The following is a 23,342-nucleotide window of genomic DNA, read 5'->3' on the forward strand; positions in this document are numbered from 1 at the left end:
TTAACTGGAAATCTCTCCCGCCCAAATTAACAAATGTAGCAATGTTCTCGTCAGTAACATCAAGCCACATTTTTAATAGAACATTGTTACTAGTCATGTATGGGGGCTACAGAATGCTGCCAGAGATGTGTGTGTAGATTTTTAGAAGACATTTCAGACTGTGCTCAGTTTCAGGTTTTAGTTCTGTATGCTCCAATTTCAGTTTGTGCTCACATTTGTTTGGACTGAACTTTCCTTTGAAAGATTGGTTGCACGACAGCCAAAAAAGTCTAATTTAACCAAATATACTTAAATATGCCCTACTGTTCAGGAGAAGCTCAGATGAGAACAATTAATCTTATTCATCCATATTTTGAGAAACTTATCAATGGTTTAAAGCACTTCTCATTTTAATTTTTTTTTCTACCTGCCTCACCTTGATTATGAACAAATTAGACATAGAGACTGTTTCTACAGTTGATAATAGTAGCTGGAGTGTCTGAGAACTCTGGAAACTCAAGTGAGCGATGTGTGAACAGAAGAAAACGAAAATCACTTTCTAACGCTGAAGTAAAAAGTTACTTGTCTAGCTTTAGCAATTCAAACACGTAGAGAATGCCTTTTGTTAAATATTAGATATTTGCTGTGTTACTATATCTTTCTTCCTTTGTTTTCAGATGGAGAAAATCCTCCAAGAAACCATATGAATGAAGGGGGATACAACAAACCAGTTCATCACACTGTGATTAAAACTGAAAGCTCAGTCATAAAAACAGGAGTGAGACCAGAAACAAGTGCCAATGAGGATTACGTGTCACCTCCCAAATACAAAAACAGCTTATTGAATCGTTACCTGAATGACTCATTGAGACATGTCATGGCTACTAATGCAGCTATGATGGAAAAAACAAGGCAAAGGAATCACTCTGGTTCATTTAGTTCCAATGAATTTGAGGAGGAATTGGTGTCTCCATCATCATCAGAGACAGAAGGCAATTTTGTCTACCGGACAGGTAAGGGATTCTTCCTGCATCATTTTTGAAACAGTTAGCTTTGGTGCTTGTTCTCGCCTGGAATGGGCGTTGTCTGTTTGGGCCTTTTATAAGAGCCTGTCCATCCTCTGCTATAGGAGTGGTAACTCCTGTCCATACCTTTGTTTGAAAATGGATAATTCTTGTCCAGCCCCTCCTGTTCCTTGGAGTTGCTTGCTTTGCTGTACTGAAGCTCCATGCTGTTACTGGCTGCTCAGTGAAGCTCCTTCTTCCTTTTAAATGGAGCTGCAGGGCAGATTTTTGAAGGATGCTCACAGGTCTGTTTGCTGGCACTAAGGCAAACCCGATGAGGGAGACAAGTCCTGAGCATTCTCTTAGTAAGGGAGGGCTGGAGAAGTAGAGAGAAGTGCCACGTAGCCCCAGACAGAGGATGAAGGGCTTTGTGCTTTCCTGGTGGCTGTTTGTGGCCATATGCTCACTGGGGGTGTGCACGTGACTCTGTCCCCTATTGTTCATTCTATTCACTGTCCTCAGGGTGCTTCCTCTGTCTTGTGGCCTTTTGGTTCTCTTATGATTACATGAATTCAGATCAATCTCTGCATCACTCTCCAGGCACAGTGTACCGGACTAAGAGGCCATAGACTTGACCAATGAATATCTTGATTTAATGTTTTGAAGAGGTTACATGTAATTTATAACTTTAATCAATAACAGCATAAAAGCATGATTTATACCATCCATTATGTAGCTGTTCAGAGGAAGGAATGTGGCACTGCCTGGTCCATGCCAGCAGATTACCATAAATTAGGGCAGTATTGGAACTGCTTAGGTCCCTGCAGAGCAGCAAGTGCTCCTCTATAAGCTCTGGAGGCCTCCACCATCACCTCAGGGTTTACACCCATTACAGCAGCCCATGAGGTTGGCCATTTCTCAAGCATCATTGCTTTGTGGATGGATGGGTGGACGCTGCTGCAAGATGCTGGAGGGCTTTGCTTTTAACTAGCGTTGATGTAGATGCAGTACTTGGCTCTTCATGGCTCCCCTGTGGGCTGGTTGGCTGCCCATCACCTCTGCAGCCCCTCTGTTTTGCAGTCTTGGTGTGCTCCTTCTTCCCAAGCATATTTAACATGGTTTGCGTCCCTGTGGGGGAGTAGCCAGTTTTCAGAAGGTCTAATGCTGTGGTGGGGATGGGAGGATGTTGGTACATGTAGGTAGTTCAGGGATGACCAAGGGGGAATGGAGGACCCATAGAGGAACATGGGGAGCAAGAACAGTGCACACATGATGAATACATTTCAAAATTAATTCTTTCTGCTCATTTAAGATATTTCTTTTTCAACATACCAAATGCATTTGGTCTGCATTATGGGCACATTGTCTGCCAAGTTTTATTTTTAAGTGAAAAGTTACTCAAGAACAGATGCAGCAGCTCAGATATGTAAACTTCTGTTTTTCTGTACTTTTATACCATAACTTAAAAACGGACGCAGTGACTTTTTAAAAATCATAATAAATTTGCTACTGGTTAAGTTGTTCTTGCCAAGTTTCTAACTGCACTGAAAAATACGGTCTTCAAAGAGAAGGCTGAGGCGGGCACGCTGTGACGGCAGTGAGTTTGCAGGCTGGGCTGGGCTGACCAAAAAACAGCATTTGTCCATAAAGTTCATAACTAGCGTTCTTGAGGCTGCTCTTGAGATGGTGTTTAAATCACTTCTTAAACATCTTTGTTAATGTTCTGAGGTGCCGTGGGCTCTGGTGAGAATACATCAGCAGCTTTCAGGACATAGTGTTATTCTTTTTGTGCTCCCAAAGCAGACCAGCAGTAGCCTGACGGCAGAAACAAAAAGATCAATTATTTGGTATATCCTGCTCGCGTGTATTGTATGTTCAGGAAATAGTAGGTAAAAACAGGCTTTTGTCAGTTATAAGGCTACAGCTGCTCTGGTGATATTGTAACATGCAGGAATTGACTAGATCATGACTAAAGGTAGATATTTCCATGTTATCCTGAAACCTATTCAGGAATAAATGAAATAGCCCAAATGACTGTTAAATAGGAAGAGATAAATACGGGTGTTTTATTTTTTGAAGTCTTTTCTGTGTAGTTTGAACACCTGGGATGGCAGCTTGCTGTGCAGTCATGCAACAGTTTGTGCAAAATAGCTGTAACCAACCCTGTCTGGTTGAGTGAGAAAGCAGAGTGTGTCTGACTGTGTCTCTCTGGGAGCAGCAAGGGCGGTTTTAGGTGTGGTGTCAGCACTTAGAAGGAGCTCCCCTCTGCAGTGCTGTGTTATGCGAAGCAGTGAACTTTTAATAGAAAGAGGATGAAGCAGATTTTTGAAGTTCTTGATAGATGTTTATAAAGACATTTTCAATGGGATGTCAAAAAGCATGCAGTGAAAATTGATTGACGTTTAATTTTGGAGAAAACTTTGGCAAGTTTGCGGCGCTCCCACAAGCAGGAAGTCATTTGTTTTGAAGGGAAATCTTTATTGTGCTTTCCTGGAAAAGCAGCTTTTTTGTAGCAGTTTGTGAGCAGAGAGTTTACTGCTAGGGGCTGCTCCGTGCTGTGGGCTGCTCTCTGCTCTCCGCCACTTTGGTGCCTGCAGGGCCTGCAGTTCGCATGGCTGCAGGCGGCTCGGCTGCAGTGTGCTGCGTTAGCTGGGTATGAGCAGTGTCCGGTGACAGAAACAAGAAATTGCAGTTTAAAGTTTATAAGGAAAATGGGTAGTGCCATTTCCCATTTCAGTCATTAACATGCTTATAAACACTGGCCCATATGCTACTCTGCATTCATGCAACTGCGAAATCCCATATAAAGATCAATGACAGGCTGTGTAACGCTGTGTCGAGAAATCAGCCTTGGTTTGTACCTCTGCATTGTGAGCTCATGGGGAGCATTTTTATTGCTGGAATAGGAGCACCAAACACCAAGGCTCTGTCCCTGCACTTGCGGTGTCTGTGTCCACAGCTCCTACAGCCCCATCCTCCCTGAGATGCAGCAGGACACAGTGATGAATGTGGGTGATACAGTGCAGGATGCAGGGGATGTGGTGTGGGATGCAAGGGATAAAGTGCGGGGTGGGGGGGATGCAGAGCAGAATGAGGGGGATACGGTGTGCGATGCAGATGGAGGTGGTACTGGATGCAAGGGGACATGGTGCACAACATGAAGGGATGTGCTGCAGCCAACTCCGAGAGAACAGAGCACTGAGAAAAGACTGTGAGCATAATCAGACCTGTGAACATACTCAGACATGTCACATATGAAAGCATTTCTGTCGTAAGCTGATATGCTTATATATATAGTGACGTATGTGAATGCGTTCACTTAAGGCAGAAAATTTCTGTTCATATTAGTCCTTGCACAGGTATAATGTGTAAGTATAATTGCTCAAATATGCCTTAAACTGACCACTGAAAGGCACTGAGTACTTTTGTTTAGTTAAGAATCCATGTTAGAGAAGAAGTTTTCATTAACTCCTTGGCAGGCTGTCATCGCTGCAGGTTCCCTGTATGACACCAATAACTAAAACCAGATATGCCTATCTCTAGTTGATGCACAAATGCACGTAGAAACAATGGTCAAACTGCAACAAGCACTCCAAAAATGTACTGCGAAAAAGATCTAATAAAGCTTGTAGTGAGCCTGAATATTAATTCAAAGCACCCACATCATGCTTTGGTTTATGGATTGCCGGCACTTTTACTTATTTTTGTAATTATGTGCAGTGCTCTGTGAGCCCCAGGTTGTTCGTTACCTGCAGAAACAAAGTGTTCTGCATTGCTGGAGTTCAAGGAAATGAAAAATCCCAACTTTCTGGGATATCGCTGTCTGGTGAGTTGTGTTGGATAGAGGAAAGCAAAAATTAAAATGAGACAAAGAGAGGGAGGGATGAAATGGCAGGACAGGGAGTTTTCAGATGTTTTTATGTCAGCAGGTTTTCATTGATTTTACTTTATGTGTTACTTAGAGCAGCAGAAAAGCCAGAAGAAATAAAAATAGTGAGGAAACCAAAGACTTGCAGGTCTGTGAAGGAGGGCGGCTTTGAAAAAAACTCCTGAATGAGTGGTTGATTTTTGAAGATGTTTGATCTCTATTTTTAGGCATTTATACTCGGGAGTGTGTTTTGCTTGCGATGTTTTCATTACTGCTGCCCTTTTTTTTTCCTCTTGCCTTCCTTGTTTTTTCTTTAATTTGGAATCCTGCAAAGTCTGTGATTTATAAAGCAGGATCCTAGGGTGCTTCTTGCAGCAAACAGAGCGCTGGGCACGTTGAAGGATCGGGCTGACGTTCCTGCATGGCATTTGGGTGTACGGGTGCTCACAGAAACACCCTGCAGACACGCAGACTGTATTATGGACTTGTGGTTTTGTGTGGTCCTTGCCAACTTCTCCTCTCAATTTAACATTTGTAGAAATTAACATGTAATTTAAAAACGAGCCATAAAATGTAAAAGCATGATATGGACACAATGGAACCTGTTTTTGGAAACAGCTCGAGGGACCAGCAAAAGCTGCGAGCTTTAGTGACTTTTGCAGGTTCCTTCTAAATGGTGCTGGGGACCTCGGGGATGCTTTAAAATAAATGCAAACCAGGGAGAGCTGAAGGAGGACCTTGTTGCAGATCCTAATGTCATCCAGAAATGAAATTGAAAAGGGGAATGTAGAGCAGAGTATTAAACGCACAAAGCAGTGTAACTGCAGTGTGAAGGTTGCACAGTTAAGATCATATTTCAACAGGAATTTTATTATTACACGACCAGATTCATCAACACTAAAATAGCGTGGAATTGAGAATGGAGGAGCAGAATGTCTTTAATTTGCTGCCTTAATGGCTTTTCCTAAAGAAAGACTAAAAGGAAACTGCCATGCTACAGGGACAGAGTCAGAGTCAATATATATAATGGTAGCCCAAACCTGAGGATTTTAAAGATCCTTCCCACTCTCATCATGGTAAGTCTTATGTTTCTTTCAGTTTGAACAGAGAAAATCAAATATGCTTCTTTTTCTAGTTTTTCTTTCTATCCCTCTTTAGTTTCTTGATTTCTCGGCACTTGCACGCAGAATGGGTCGGGGTTATTTCCACACAACACTGGAAAATGATGCTTCATCAAAACTGATTTTCGTTGTTTTTGGTGGAAATGTACCTGTTTCAACCAGAAGGTCTCAGGTGGCAGAGTGGAGGAAGACTGCGTTGTGCTGTGCTTTTTGTTGTTATAAAACAAATTAGGAGTATTAGGAGTTCTGGAGAATGGGTCATGTGCTAGGCTTCTGCCAGCGACCATGTTCATGGGCAGAGTTGGGTGTAATTGATGTGGAGACCCAGGGGAGGTGCACACTCACCTCCGTTGCTGGTTTGGTTGCTGCTGTGGTCACAGAGTATTTTCTATGTGCTGCATTTGGCCATGGGGCAGCTTGCGTTGGGGCAGAGGCTCAGCCCCTATGGTTACTGACAGCATTAGCATTGCAGAGGCTGAGATGCTTTCATGTGAATGACTTGAAAAAGTGACAGCATCTGACCAAAAACCCAGTGAGACATAAGAACCAGGGCCGCAGTTGGGGTGGCTCTAGGACCATTAGATTTCCCCAGTGCAGATATTCATAGCCACAGCCAAACAGCAGGAGACCCCTGTGCTTGCCTAGGATGTCTCTCAGACACAGCAGGGAAACTGAACAGTGCTATCACAAATTGCCAACAACCATATATTTTAATGCTCCTCTTTAGAGTTAGCAAATGCTCCGGGCCAAGCGTCAGGCCTCATTCATTTAATGGAGGTGTGTGTGCAAGGAGAAGGAAGTATCCCCCTTTTCCTATTGTTAAAAATGGCTTCAAATATGTGCTTGGTTTTAAAACCTGGGGTCAAGCCAAATGCAAATGTTTCAGGAAATTATGCGTGTGGAAAAGCACAGGAGCATAAATCAGAGTGTTTTCCAGCTTCTGCTGTAGACTGTATGATTAATAATGAATATAATAGGGAAATTATTAAGAAAATTAGCAGCTAATTCAAGAAATATGTAAAGCGTGTGTGTGAACCTATAATTTGGGAAAAGCGATGCAGTGAAAAGGACCCTACACAGTTGTGAAATGCACCCGCATCGTGTGGCACCTGCGTGGAAAAGAAGATAAATTACAGGGACAAAATCCATCCATTTTGCCCAGTGAGTTACATTCATATATGAAATCTGTCTCCTTCACAAGTAACTGCTGTCTTTGGTGACACATATTAACAGAGTAATCCATACGCAATATGCCGAACGTGAGCCGAAGGGTAGGGTACAGTCAGGCTGGGCGCAGGCCGACAGCATTGCACTGTCTGTGGCAGTAAATGTGAAAGAATGGGGAGCCCATAAAAGTTTTTCATTTCTCTCTGGAAAAATACCCAAACTGAAACTTCATACCTGGCTCAGGGTTCCTCTTTGCGCCAGTGTCCCTCCTCGGCTTAGGATCAGTAGCACACCGTTGGGTAACTGGGTGCATCCAGCTCGGAGCGTGGGCTGTCTGCACAGTGTTGCGGCACTGCTGTTCATGTTGCTGTAGTTAGGGCTGTATCTGTGTTTCCATTAGAACCCCTTTAATCCACAAATTTATGACCCAGCTGTAAAAATTCAATCCAGACTGAAACTTGGCATGGGAAGCATTCATTCTCCCATCTGGGGAAGGGATTTGAGCAGGTACATCCCAATCGTAGCCATCTCGACTGGGCTTGTAAATCTGGAGCATGATGACTGCTGAATAAATCAGTAAGCTGCTTAGGAGTCCTGGAGTTTGAAATATTTTATGCTCTTGATGAGGCTGGTGAAAAGCAGCATGCTTGTATTCGATTGTACAGAGAGTAAATAAAGATGTGCTTTGAGTTTTTCTGTGCTTACATGCACAGGCACATGGATTTTCCTTACCATGACAATATTTTGACATGGGTGAAAAATGCATGAACTTGTGTAGCATCTTGCTCCACAGCAGAGTTTGATCACTCTCAGGTAGCGTAAAAGCTCTGTCTGCATCAGTGTGAGCACTGGAATTTATCTATTGAACATAACTAAAGAAAAAAGATCATGAGAAATAAAAAGATGAGGTTGTTTTGTCCTGAGTGGGATTTCTGATTCGGATTTTTCTCAGAGTATCTTTAAAACTCTCTTAGTATTAAGCCAGACTAGTATTAGTTTTATTCACCATCACTGTTTTCTAAAAGGCTACAAGTGGGATGTTGTCTGACCAGATAGACCAGTAATCTTATCTGATCCAGCAAATCCTATTTCCTCTTGCAGGTTTGTGGTTTTTGAAAGTCATTCCACAACTTTAAAAACTCCTTTATGTGTTTAACTGAAATTTTTTAGGTCATTTGTCCATAATGTGAATACCAGAAATTTTGGCACAATTTGACAGGAGGATTGAGGGAACCTGGAATCTCTCTCTGCGTGGGCTGCAGATGAGTCCATGCCTTGACATTCAGAATAGGTTGTGCTCTGAAAATGTGGAGAGTCTGTGGGTGCTCTGTATGAGATTGAGCTGGGGGAATGCTTGTAGAAACACCTGCTCCCACAGAATGTTCCATATCTGTGGAAATCAGATAATTTCAGTGTATTCAAAACCAGAGAAGCAGAGCTGGATTCTGTTTTGTTCAGTCCACTTCATTCTCAGCGTAGATATTTGGGTGTGAGAAACAAGCGGTAAATGTGGAAACTGTCAGTGAGTCCTGTAGGCTATTGAAGGTCTCTTATGCTTTATGGAATGCAAATGGCATCAGATAGTTGGTTTTAGATATGTTAAAGAAGAAATGCATCCTAACAGTCAAAGCACTCAAATGTTTTATGTAATGTACTACGTGAGGTTTATGTGAGCTACAACAGAAGAACAGCAGGAGTTTTAAGCAGGAAAGTCAGTTGTGAAAGTAAGCTGAATTGTAGAAAATCTGGAAAAAGTAAAATGATTCAAACAGAAAGAGATCAGATAAACAGCAAGGGCTGGAACAGCTGAAGAGAAGCACACAAAAATAGGTAAAGTGAAACTCCAACGAGCCATGAAATGCATTTTCCTTAATTTTTTGCTGTGGTCTTGAATCTGGTGTTGGATCCTCTATCTCTGTTCTTTTACTGATGGCCAGAAGCTGAGGTTATGATGACCAGATATTCGGTATGGCACTGACATTTCAAGTTAAAAGAGACTGCCAAGACTATTGGTTACGACACTGAAATATACCACTATTTCTAAGGCCAGTTTTCAGTCCCTCCCTCTTGCCTCCACATTGATTTAGGCAACAGATGCATGAAAGGCAAAGCAGCATTCAAAATAATCCTCTAGCTGGAGCTGGCGGAAGGCTGGCTAGTGGGCTGTAGCCAAAATTCCTTAAATGTTACAATGTTTTACATTTCTAAATGTAAAAACTTTCTTTCCAATGTGAGGTACCAGCCAAACGTCTTAGTTACGGTATCTCAGAGTAGAAGCTGGCGTGAGGCCTCGCGGTCATTTGTGGGTATTGACAGATTTACACCATTGAAGATCAAGTTAAATGTTGTCGGTTTCTCCATCTCCCCTTTACTTTGTCAGGCTTTTTTTTTTTTTTCTCTCAGTTCCTATTTGTCAACTTAAATCCAATTTGCTGGAAAAACGAAGGCTCCTCACGACCTGGCTCTTCAGGAGCGTATTGCCTCAAATTCCTGCTGCTCGCCAAACTATTTTGTAATGCATTGCAAAACAGCAGCAGGATCACTCTCCTGCACTGGATGTACTTTGTGGGCTAGACACTGCGGTCAGTGATGAGGCCTCAGTGTACTGGAGGCCCCTCTGTGCCCTTGACTTCAGAATGTTCACCCAAGGCCCCACTCCTCAAGCTGCTGCTGCATCTCAAGGAGCCAGGTGTGGGGCTGCCCTGGTGTGTCCAGATGCATGGGGACAGATCCAGAATGGTTCCCACCGCTCTGTGTGCATGTCGCATGGCCCGCTCCAGATTTATGGCAGTGGTGTGCAGATGACACAGCCTACAGGCTGGGTGGTGGGTTGTGAGTCACATGGACACACTCTGTGTCCCTTTATTTTTTTCATTTTCTGTGGTTTAGCTGGTGTGTAGCTTGTCGCTACTGCCAGCTGATTCCCTGAGCCCTGGGACTGCCTTCCCATGGGTGTTATGTGTGCACTGCATGAGCTTGCAGCCTCCTCCCCTCAGCAATACTTGCGGGTGAAGCGATCATGGGCTTGTGAAGTATTGATGCACTGTATGGGGAGAATCCAAAAAAGCTCTCTTGCTCTGGCCAGCTCCAGAGACTGTAGTGATGTGTGTAGACCACACAATCTTTCACATACATATGTTCATACATCTATGAAATATATTCATGCTTCTGTATGTAAATACCTGTCTATATAGGCATACACACATTCCCTCAATGCTGTATTCCAATTGTAATTTCTGTGTGACTTTGCCATTTAGCCACATTTTCTGTTTCAGCTTGAAGCACTGGAGTTCAGTATGGCAATGGTAGCAAAGATAGGGAAAATTAGTCTCCCAGCTGCACTACCAATGAGTCATTAGGTATCTCCTGTGCTTGTTCCAGCTCATTGCAAAGCCCAAAATCCCATTAATGAAGAGATTATGATGCTTACCTGCAACTAGTAATCTCAGTGAAGTTGATGGTTTATGTGAAGGCCATTTTTGCAGGCCTAGACTTTGGCTAAACCAAAGAAATGTTTGTTTAATCATTTTAAAGGAGATAAAACGTTGGCTGTCTGTTTTCAGCTGTTATCTCATTAGACTGTGAATGATATAATTTCTTCAGGCTACAAACACGTGTAAGAATTATTTTTTGTTACATTTGTTGTAGACCTCCACAGAGAAAAATCACCAGTATTCCTTAATAATCTGGGCCCTATTCAAAACACTTACAAATTAATATCCTTGACTCCCTGCCCCATTATTTCAAAATGAGCTAATAATTACTTCAGATGTCTGACTCACGGTGCCTATAGGCTGACTTGATAATCAGTGGACAGGCATTCAGATGTTCTAAAATCAGGCTTCTTGAAATGCTTGATGTTGGATGAAGCAAAGATCCATTTCACCAAGGCTTGGTCTGGTTTTCAAGTATTTTGGCTCCAGAGCACACCACATGGTTTGACACACAAAATTCGTGTGTTTCCAAAGATTTCCAATCTTCTTATGGTGGACTCCAGCTGCTTTCAGTGGGATCTTTGCTCAAAGATCAAAGACTGTGACCCTTGGAGAATGTCAGTGCTTATATTTGGGTACTGCTTTTCCTTCATTCCTTGCACGAAATAGGAAAAATAAAGACTTTATTTAGCCCTGTGGTACTGCTGCATTTGCTGAGGTTTGAGGAGCTCTGTCATCTCTCTGTGGAAATCAGCTGCTTGGAGACACCATGTCCCTGCCCAGATCAACAGAAACACACATCCTCATGAGCCCACTAAAGCCCTGCCATCATTATGGCCATGTCCTCTTCCCATCCCATTGTTTCTACTGCCTCTGTGCACAGCTCAGCATTACCACCATGTCCCTGCCTTGCTCGTGGAGAATCTGTGTATGCAACCAACCCACGTCTCCTGCCAATGAGAAAGGAGGTCTTGGCAAAAACTCAGGTCTGAGTGAGGCTGAGCAAAGGGGAGCAGAGGAGGTTGTAATGAGGTGTAACAGGCAGTGCACAGAGCTAGGATTGCACTGCCCATTGACCCCTATGTGTCTTTACAGCTGGGTTATGGGTTTAGAAGAGTCAGATGCCCCCAAGATCAGATATAGGATAACTGTTTATAGAGGAGAGGAGGAGGGAGAAAATCAACAGATTCCTGTGATATATTGTATGTTATCTGTACGTGACACTCTGATACCTTCAAATGCTTAAATGAAAGCCCTGAATATAATTTAGTTAGTAAAAATATACCTTAGTTATAATAAAATGATAATAGTGGAACTTGGCAACAGAGCAGCTAATAAATACTACACTTCTGAAATATGCCTGTGATCCAACTACGTACTCTTTTACTGTGTAGTTAAAGCATGTGGCAGGACATGCTAGACCAAGATTTTCTTTTTGTCTTTCCAGTGGAAAACTAAAGTTCTTTGTTTAAGTGAAACCCATTGGGAATCCTTCTAAAGTAAAACAAGGATCTAAAGAATTCCATTCCTTCTTGCCAACTTTTCTTCCTCCTTCAAGTCAAATTATCAATTAACGTGGCATTAAATATCAAATACTCCCTAGTTATATTCATCCTTATTTTTATTTAGGTTTCTTCACTATTTTCTTATTGGTCCTTCAAACATAGTTGTATTAAAAGATGAGATACTGTATTGAGAAAAGTCTACCTTTTCCAAACCTTTTGGGCCTTATAAAATAAAGATCAGTAATACAAAAGTCATGAAATTTGCATATTCAACCTTAATTCTGATTTTTTTAAAAGAAAAACAAATAAATCTGTCCTCCTTTAAGATCTTCCTGAGCTTCATTCTTTGCCTTCTTCATTAGCTGTCTCCATTTCGGTACCCTGTAGTTTTGCCAGCAGAGCAGACAAGTGAATGCTTGACCATATTTTTGTCTGGCTTTAGCAAAACCGTGATCTGACAATAGAATACTTTTCTCTGGGTTTTCCTTCTTCCCCCCGGGAACCATACTTCAAGGGCAACCTGCTTGTCCAGCGTAGGAACATGTGGAAAATCCACTGCTATGCACTAATGATTTTCAGATGGGCCATTGTTGCTGAAAATCATCCCAAGAGCGGCAGCTTCTCCATTGTAGCATCTAACCCCTTTGGGATCACACTGCTCATAGCTGATTGGGAATAAACCCTTTGCATTTACATATAGGGTGGTGATGTACTGCATCGCACATATATAATAACATTTAGGGAAAAAGTGGGTGAAAGTTACTGTTGTGGTTCTTTTTTGGCCATTGCAACACACGTCAAAATCTGACATTTATTTTAACTTGAAAACATAAATGTAGGAAAAAATCAAGCGATGCCAGAGATCCATGACGGCGAGGCAGAAGCACCCTAGATAGTGTCCTCGAATGAATCACTTTCAAGCTTTTGTTTTAAATGTTTACAAGGAATTTTGTCATACACTGGGGGAGAGAAGAACGAGTTTTAAATTTTAAATAGTTTCTGTTCTGCTCAGAATTTGCATTCTTTTTCAACAACTTTCACTTTTAATTTGTAATTAAAGCCAAAGTTTTCTTTTAATTTTAAAAGCTTGTCCTTGGACTAAAATAACATGGAACATTTTTAAACACTGATCCAAGCTGCTGTAGATACATTTCATTTAAACCACAGAGCCTGCAGTTGGATTCCTGGCTTTGCCAGATAGACTACAAACTGTAAGTGTGGCAGCAGTGACTGCAGAGTTCTGGATGCTGCACTACCAGTGAGGAGGGTTGTTTTTCTGGAGCTGTTCCTCCCTTTGGGCCCTATTCATGAATGACTTAATCTCTGTGTATGATCAAATGTCGTGCGAGTTACTGTGTGCTGAAAATCAAGGCGTGCTTTTCTTCACCGTGCTCCTTACATGGAATTGCTGCGCTTGCCCGGCAAGCGGTTGGAGAGCAATGAGGGTGGGAAGCAAGTGGCAGCAAAAAAACATGCAAACCACCAGAAGTAATGTGAAAAATAGTGAGACAAAGAAAGCAGAGGAATCTTTGAAAGACTGGGTGTGCAAGTTGAACTGGGCTGCGTTCAGGCAGCTTGAGCTTGCCCATACCATGCAGCTGAACAGGGAGCAAGGCTTTTGTGTCCCAGGGCCAAGAAATTTACCATGAAAAACAAGTGTCCCCCAGTTTTTTGTTTTTATTTGTTTGTTTGTTTTTTGGAGTTTTGGACATGAATATACGATTCCCAGTGCATGTTTCTATTAACTTGTTCCATCTCAGAAAGATAACATTTACTGTTTCAATGGGCAGATCTCAAAAAATTCAGGGGATCAGTGCTGCTTAGTGTGGTGTAATTCTGTCCCTTTCAGGGACATTAAACCAGGAGTGATTTTCACCTCTTTCCTTCCCCTGAAGCCGAGAGAGAGAGAAGTCTCACAAGATTTTCATTAGCTGCAGTATTAATTATGCTGGTCATGCCAGACCAGGAACTTTTCTTACTGTGGTTTGATATTTTCTTAGAGACCCATAAGAATCAGGGTGTGAAGCAGTGCGTATCTGTGTCCACATCCATATCAACTTCTTTGTCGTTCTTTTAAGTTTCAGCAAAATTTTAGCTTCTGTTAGATGCGCGGTCCCAGTCAAGAGGGAAGAAAGGACTTACATTATCTGAGTTGTTTTTCTCATCACCAACACCCTGCGGCCACCACAAGTAATTCTGTCTGTCTCGGCGTGCCCTGGTGTGGGGACAGATTGCTAAAGCAGGACTCCCGCACAAAGCAGTGCTTGGTAGCAAATGGGGAACTACTTGACTCAGGCGTTGAACTCCTCCAGCTGTCAGTGGCAGCTACACTTGTTTGTCCGAGGCAGGGACTGGAATAGTCATTTAGCTCTTTTTGAGACACTTTCCATCCCTTTAGCACTGACAATGGACTTAAAAGATGTAATTCGCTTTTCAGGTAGGTTATTGCTGGAGTATCATTTTAGCTCTAGGAGGTGAAAGGTGGAAGAAAGGAGAGAAGAAGAAGGGAAAAAGGAAAATTTACAATCAGGAAATAAATACAGGTGGGAAAATAATGGATATAAACTTTTGGAAGATAGTAAAGAGGGAGAGTAGGTGAGGAAAGGGGAATGCAGAATTGAGAGTAGGAATGAAAAAGAAAAAAGGAATTGGAAAAGGAAGACTGATGGAAGGAAGGAGATAGAAGGGATGAAGGTAAGAAAGTAAAGTAGATATGATGGAAATATTGTTAGGAATCTTGGGTGCAGTTGGAAGAGCTCTAGTATAAATTAGAGAAGTGATAGAAGCATTTACACAATTCAGAATGAGGTTAGACATTTTTCCCTCTCAAAGTGTTTGATGGGTAAGGGTGGGTGCATACTTCAAGACAATCAAGAGACGTTTTACCACTCTACTTGGAAGGCACGTTTGAATCTAATTACTATTTCTTGGCATTTTTTTTTTCTGTGTTAGTCAGACTGGAGCAAAGGCACATCTAGAAAAGTGTATGACCTTGCTTAAAACACAAAACAAATTGATCCAAAGTATTGCTCACAACTCAGTGAAAACCTGAACTAAGTTCATAGCTAAGAAGTACCCCAGTTTTGGTGGCAAGAGGACATCTGTGTGGGGTGTGTGGCTGTTTTTTGTCACATCTGCACTCCCAATAAAGCTGGATGCGGAAACATAGCATTTTCATTCCTTGGCTTCATTGTTCCCAATTTAGCCTTTGGAGACTCCCACCAAGACCTATTTTGAAAACTGTAACTAGTTTTCCGGCTAGTGTAAGACAGGTCAACAAAATGTGGAGGCTTCTTTTATCCAGCATTCCTGGAAGACTGAACTTCTCCCAAGTCTCCTTCTTTCTGTAATCTTCAGATCAGGTCACCTGTTGGAAAATTTTTCAGTTCATCATCTGTAAGTTGCAGATAGAAAATCTTAACCTGCTGCACAGCTGGCTGGGGGCATTGGTCAGTAGCCGAGAAAGGATATTGCCTGGGATGGACCAATAGTCTGATCTGGCATGGCAGATCATGTATTCCTGTATAGTTCATGGTATATATGAACCTAAAATATGTCATGCCAAATCAGATGATACGTATAAGTATCAAGTTGAGCAAAAGGCTTTGTTTCTTCCCCCCGCCCCCCTCATTTTTAAAAGAAACAGAATTTATCTGAATTAAAAACATGATTGGTGATGACGAGTGGGTGGTTCTGTTTACCCTGCCACATCATATAGTACCACTTTTACTCCTTGTTTGGATAGCAGTCACAAGACCCAGATATCAAGCTGTGAAAGTATTTTTCTTGCAGCAGCCTTTCTTTTTTTGGCAGGCAGTGGCTTTGGAGATGCCTCACATTTTGTCATGTGATTGGACTGCTGATGAGGTTTCTGTGCTGCCTCATTTTCCTGGATTCCATCTGAATTAACTCTTCTTTCGGTTGTGACCATTAGCACAATTCTGAAGGAGTGGGGTTTTGCATCACTGCGTGATGAGCTCTTGATACATGGTCTTTGTAGAAAAACAGTCTCAGCAGAAGGAATTAGCTGTTAGATCCATGTGACAGAAATCTGCTTTCTGTACCTTCAGCTGTTCACATCCAGAATACATTCCATCTTCACAGCAATATTCCTTTCTGAATCAAGGGAAAATGAGAGGAAATGACTAGTATATAATCACTCCATCTAAAAACATTCAGCTTGGTCTTGTAAACATATAAACTAGTTCTTCATAAACAAATGTCTTAATTTTCTTTAAACGGAATATTTAGATGTCAAAGATAGAGAAGCTGGATATGTCAAACACATATGGTTCCTATTGCATCAGAGCCTTTCTTAATTTTGGTATTCTAATTGAAAAGACATTTCCGAAAGCGTGCTAACTTTACAGAAACTAATCTGTCTGTCTCTCTGCCTTGTCTAGGTTTTATTCTCCCATCTGTTGTTATTTTCAAGAAAAATGTTCCACTTTAAATGTACAGCAGTGACAGTATTTCTAATGGGCCTTGAATTGCCCTTGATACTTGCAGGATTTGATATGGAAGCACTGAATGCGGCAGTCAGTGTTTGGGAACTGGCAGGGGTTTATAGAGCAAGAACTAGGAATAGACATCAGGGGAGGAATGGGGGAAGGAACTGTAATTTATTTGTAAGTTTTTACGTTATTTTGAGATAATTTATAGCATAAAGTGCCCTAAGCCGAGTAACATTTTTAACTGGACACAAATTTTATCCACATCAGAGAAATTGTAGGTCTGCTGTAAAATATATGTTATTTTATAAATGTCGTGAAACATCTGACGTGGAGCTGTTGGAGCAGGTCCAGAGAAGGGTCATGAAGATGGTCATGAGATGGAGCACTTCCCCAATTGGGACAGACTGACAGATTTGGGACTCTTCAGCCTGGAGAAGAGAAGGCTCTGAGGAGACCTTATAGCAGCCTTCCAGTACCTGAAGGGAGCCTACAGGAAAGATGGGGAGGGACTTTTTGTAAGGGTGTGTAGTGACAGAATGAAGGGAAATGGCTTTAAAATGGAAGAAAGTAGATTTAGACTAGATATTAGGAAGAAATTCTTCACTGTAGGGGTGGAGAGACACTGGAAAAGGTTGCCCAGAGGACTTGTGAGTGCCGCCTCCCTGGAACCATTCAAGGTCAGGCTGGATGGGGCTGTAAGCAACCTGGTATAGAGGGAGTGTCGCTATCTATAGGATGAGGGTTGGAACTAGATGATCTTAAAGGTCTTCAAATAAGGCAGAATTTCAGTCTGGCATCTGGGAGCATAAGCAGTATGTATTCATTTTTCTTCCTATAAATAATAAGCAGAAAGCTATTAAGTTGATGTGTGAAGTAAGTACATTTGAAATAGAAAATACATTTGTGTCTCTGGCACTGCTGTTAGGTTTACATGTGCAGGTGCCCGCTCTGCAGGTAGCTGAGTTTTGTGTGTTTGCTCACAGGTTACTTTGGTAGGATGTCTTGTGCAGCTGTTTGCAGTGCAGGGGCTGGGCTCTGCCCAGATGTGCCACTGGCTTTGGGCAGAGGAAGGCCTGAATGAATAAATCCACCTTTTCCAAATATACAGAAGATTTCATAAAAATTACCTTTTTTTTTGTTCTGTTTTTTCCACTGAAGTGCACAATGTAAAGTACACAAGGGTCATAGAGGTCGATTTATTTGTCAAATGGAAATACTTGGTTCCAAAAAAACATTATGAATCATTTTGGTGTTTCAAGCTCAGGATGCAGGGTAAATTATTCCAAAAATAATGGTAGCCAAATGTCATTCTCTCCAAACGTTTGTGTAATATCTATTTATCTGTGGGCAGATGACTGCTATGTATAATCAGAGGCAGACTTTTGTCAAGTTGAGGCTAAGTAAACACAGCTGAACACAAGCAAGTTGGACTATAACTTTTTTGAGTTTTGCCAGCACTGTTATGACCTTGAAAACAAGCATTTTTACAGAACAGTCTGCTTTCAATATGGGAGAATTCTTTGTGTTTCAAATTAACAAGTGTTGATTGGGAATTCATTCTGTTTATTTTATTTTATTTTCTCCAAATGAATGAAAAGTGTGTATTTGCCCAAAGGAGGGCGTCCTTCCTGCTGCTTAGAAATGAGGAATGTTTTGTGAATTAATGCATCTTGCACAAATATGTGAGAACAAGAACAATGGTTAGAGAAGGAGCTGTCAGCTCATTTGGAGCTTCTTTATATCATCAGAGAAAATTTTCTTCTTTTTACTTTGAACAGAAACGCATATATTTTTATCAGTTATTTGTGCAAGTACAATAACATTTAGGCAGCAGATTTCATACCCCTACATACCTACACACTATTTTCATCATTCTTGGAAAGGCAGTATTTCCACTTACACCTTTTGCGCTATTCTCCTACTACCTTTTTCTACAACTGCTATTTTTCTCTGAGATACTGAGAAGGAAAGAAGAGAGGGAGGAAGGAAGGAAAGAAGGGAGAAAGGAAGGAAGGGAGGAAGGGGTGGAGCAGTATTCAAAGAGTAGTACAATTTAAGACTTCTTTTAAATGTGCTGATTTGCTGCTTTTACAGTGTCAGTCATTTAAACAGAAAACATTCTTTTCCATCAATTATAAAGGCCACAGCATTTGGAGTCTTGTGTAAAGAAGCAAAATATAAGAAGTCTTCCTCAAAACTTTACATTCACTAATTACAGTAAATGAGTCTCATTTACTGCCTGTATCTCTGCTTTCAGGCACTTCTGTAAGGATGTTGTTTTTTTTCATTTGAAGTGCTTTGTCTAAGCCAGCCTACACATAATTGAGGGGGAGGTTGCACATGCCCAGCTTTATGTGCAGAGATAACTTTCCCAAAGTCCTTGTGCCTGTTATCCACAAGTCATATTTCCCAATCTGCCTTCTTCTCTTTTTGACTAGCAATCAAAATGTCAAATTTCTGACAAATCCTTATGGTGACAACTTGATGTCAGTAGCCAAGCAAAGCCTCCTATTTCATGTGTTGCTACAGTATGACTCCATCTCCACATACCATGTATCATCCCACCAGGTTGTCTCAGATGAATACTGGCAATGGAATCTCTTCTTGCTTCAGGTTTTTCTTTCTCTATCATTTTCTCTGTCATTGCACCTAAAGAAAAGTGAGCATATCAGCAGGTATTCTTTATTCTAGTGTGTGAAAGAATGAGGGTTAACACCCAAAGCAGCTCTCTACCTTTGCTTCTGCATGCATGACTACGTGCAATTACAATATATATATTCATTATTTGCCTAACACATATTCATACTTTCCCTGAAATTTCCACCTTATTCCAAGTCGTCAATCTCCACCTGAATTTGAGTTTGTGGTCACGTATCCTCAATTCAGTGGTTGCTCAGGCAGCTTTCAGTCATGAAAACACAGCTGTCTTTGCCTGAGCTTATCTAGTTCTTTTACTGTTTCTTTTGATTGTTGCCATTCTGGAGTCTTGACATGCCTTTCCAGTTTGCTGACCTAGCAATCTCAGCAGATACGACTAATGTGAAACATACTGTCTCTCAACATGACTGAGGTGGTTGGCGGTAGCCAACTGCGTAGGTTTTACGGGCACACAAAGTGGTGAATCTGTACCCTTAAACAAAATGTTTGCTATGGGGACACTGTCTGTTTGCCCAGTGTTGCAGAAGCAGAGTGGGGAAGAAAACAGGCATTGTGTACATGTGTGAGTGTGATTTGCCGTGTATGCTTTGCAGACCCTTTGCAGATCTGCATCATTTTTGCAAACTCTGGTGTATAGACTATCACTCTATAGGAAAGCTTTGGCTTCCAGGCAAAGAAAGAAGTAAAAACTCTTGCAAAATGAAAGAAAAAGTCTAAAAGTGGAAACAGGAGTGCTACTAATAATAGCTGTGAGTTAATTAGAGAAGCATTTAAATTCACAGAGCTTGAGGCCTTTGTGTTGTAGCTGCCTGGCTTGCGTGGCTGCCCAGAGTTCTCATCTCATCCTCTGTCCAAAGGCTCAGAGCCTGGAGTTGGGCAGTGTGGTGGGAATCAAATCATCTTACATTTTTTTCACTGTAGTTATTTTAAAAAAAAAAAAAAAAGAATGTTATTTATGTCTGTAGCCATGGCTTTCTGTTGTATGCTTTTCTTTATAGAACTGGAAATCCAGGATTTTAGCTCATAAGAGGAAGGTGAGTTTGCAAGGCTAGCTATACAAATATATGATCGTGGCATAAGCTGCCTACCCTTGTGAAAGCAGTTGAGTAGATCAGGGAGGACATGTGAGCAAGCTATGTAGGTACGTGTGATTTAGGGGTAAAGTTCATTTGTAACTACATGAGCAAAAAATCTGTACTGATTTGCGTGTGAGGAATTGTATTCTACGAATGCAGACATTTTTCATATCCTTATGCAGCAATGTAAGACCACTTTCCCCCAGTTCCAAAGCCTCACTGATGAAGTTCTTTGTTTGATTTGCAGTAATGACTGTTCATCCATGCTGATAAAATTTCTGAGTTGTTTTTGATCTACAGATCTTTCAGATTACTCACATTTTGCCAAAAGGCTCGTTTTTCAAAGCTTGTCACTTGATTTAACCATAAATACCATAAGGCTTTGTCATAAACATGTATGTGTTTTTTAAGTCCCTGCTACAGCAAATCGTAACAGATGATTCCCTTACAGAAATCTCCTGACTTCCAGGGAAGCTTGTGTGAGCTAATGAAGAACAAGCACACAGTGAAAATGACACTCTTGCCTTCTGCACCTATATTACATAATTTTGAAGCACGCTGTCTCTGCATCAGCAACCTGACATTTCAAACCAAACAGTATTCACTTGAGTTGGGGAAAAAGCATTATGAAGGAGTGCTTTTGGCAGCACTGCCTTTGATGATGGAGGCTGATAGCTGGCAACAAAATTAGGTTTTAGAGAAGACAGTTGGCTTTTAATGCTCTTGGATCATACTCACTATCATGAAACAGGTTACACTACTCAAGACAATTATTGCCTTTTTTGGAAAAAAATATATTTAATATTTCCAGATAGTATATTTGTCCATTCTAGTGATAATACGTCATGCTTCAGTAATTTATTGGTTTATTTGTATAAAGGCACGGATTCTTCTTTTTTCTTGATATTTACAAGATATGTGTTATCACTGTCGTAGTTGTTATCACTGCTGATGTGGTTCCACTGGCCAGAAAAGCTTTTACAGGTGAGCACTGTTTGCAGTGATCTCAGAGAATCAGCATCTTCTTTCAGACCGTCTGGGCTTGCTGCCCGTGATTCAGATGCTCTCTGCTTGAAAGCAAACATGCTTAGATTGAAATCCCATGGTTCACTGTCCTCTACAGCTCAGCCACTGCATCTGTGCAAATTGCTCTTCCTGGGATCAACAGCAGAGGGTATGACTGTGCCTGGCTGCTGTGCAATGTATCCTACAGTTAGAGGAGCCAAGTGGAGCAACAACAGTCTCTGCAGCATGATCTCACTGAGTTTGACAGAGGCCCATTAATTCATGCAGTCTTTTTGCTATACCAAGAACTGCAGGCAGTATACTGAGGTCGGCATAGGCTTTTAAGTGCTGCCTTCCCCCAGCATTTCTTGCAGCAATGTAGGTCCATTGATGTGGCCTTGCTTTGACAGAACAGGCAGTGTCCCCACGTGGTGCTGTGCCACGTGGGGTAGGTGACGCATTGATGCTGGCATGCCTCATGCCCTGAGTTCTGAGAAGTTTGAACCCAGTCCTACATCGTTATCAGTTGGTGATGCTTCCCTGCTGTTGAGAGCTGGTTTCTCGAAAATTGCTGTCTCCAAAAGCAGCCGTGTGTGTTGAATAACAAACCCCTTCACATTCAGACTCTTCAGTTTTGGGAATGGAGCCAACATTCTTGAAGAATGATTTAGTGGCCAATAAACATCTGCAAAGTCTGTAAGACTGTCAGAAGCAGTAACGTTGAAAGTAAAGATCGTTATCAGTAGCAATTCCCCTGTCCTGACAAGGCATTCAGTGCAAATATTTGTTCAGTCATCTTTGCTCACATTCCCGTTATCACAGACGGTTTCACATGTTTTGCCAAAAGAGCAGTTCCGCCTTCTTCGACAAAGCTGTTCACATCCAAGGCCTTTGCAATGTTAAATGCTGGCCTACTACTGTTTCAGGACCTCCCACACATGCTCCTTTGGAGTGCAGGAGCCTCATCTGTCTCCGCAGTGAATGGCTCTTACAACTTTCAATTAGTGAGCATCTGCAGCGCTAAGGTTTTGCGGCTCCTTGAGGACTCGAGCACAGTCTAGGTGATTTATTGTGCTTCACCAATCTCCATGATAGCCAGGGCGCTCTATCAGCTCTCCTAAGTACAATTCTCCTGCCGAGTGATTGAAATTGCACTGCACTAAGACTCAAACCATTTGTACGATGCTTGGAGAAGAAGCTGTTTCTGCTTCTTCAAAAGTTCTTGGCAAATTGATATAGCTTCCTGAATAATTTTGGTCTCGCAATTCTGCTCCAACAACCTTCCCCCTTTTGCCTGCTTTGCTGCACTGTCCCACTGAATAGGAGAACTGGAAACACAGCCCTTCTTGAGATACTTCCCAGTTTACTAGAATCTCTGAGGACTTGTTCAGAAGGTGTCTGGGAATGTTTAGGTTTGGGAAGAAATACTGTAATGGAAATATTAACAGTATGAGTTGTGGTGGGCAGGAGCGCAAATGCCACAGTAGCTTCACGAGGGAAAAGCAAAGGCAGCAGAACTAGAAACTTAACTAAAAAACTGTATTCAAACAGTAAAATGTTTTTTGTGCAATTCAAGATGAAAATAAACCATGGGCAGCTATTTCCCTTGCAGTTCCAACGTTACTTTCTGCTGTCTATTCTAAGTAAGGTCAGGGTATGTGTGACTACAGCTTTCTGTGTAGGTTCCTATAATTCCTCAGTGTGCAAAATGAAGGGGCTTCCATCATATCTCCACGTAGAGGAGAAAAGAGAGACTTTTCTGACATATGTGAGGTAGCCCAGTTTGGAAAGGGCAACAAATCCTAGCTCACATCCTCACCAGGTGCTCATCTCGCCTTTTATATTTGTAAAGCCTAAAGTGAATGCAGCTGAGCTTCTCTGAGAAGGTAATTAATGATATGCTGTTCAGCACTCTTTGAGGCATTCCATCTGGTCCTTCATAAAACTGAATGAAGTTGTTTTCATCACGTCTGTAGGATCTCACAGATGGGAACTGAGGCACTGCACCACTCTGTTTTTGGCTTACTTTTGAATACCTAAGACATTGTGGATTCTCGTGTTTTTGTGTCTC

At 41.7% G+C, this 23,342-nt stretch overlaps 1 protein-coding gene across 1 annotated transcript in view; it reads left to right on the forward strand.

Moving 5' to 3' along the window:
• The window catches only part of MKX (mohawk homeobox), a 43,371-nt gene that overhangs the window by 8,514 nt on the left and 11,515 nt on the right, over positions 1-23,342 (forward strand). The window contains 1 exon segment of the mRNA XM_015853317.2: positions 657-992. Within this exon segment, the coding sequence (XP_015708803.2) occupies positions 657-992 (336 nt within the window).

This window comes from Coturnix japonica, chromosome 2 (assembly GCF_001577835.2).
Source record: "Coturnix japonica isolate 7356 chromosome 2, Coturnix japonica 2.1, whole genome shotgun sequence".
NCBI classification, from domain to species: domain Eukaryota; kingdom Metazoa; phylum Chordata; class Aves; order Galliformes; family Phasianidae; genus Coturnix; species Coturnix japonica.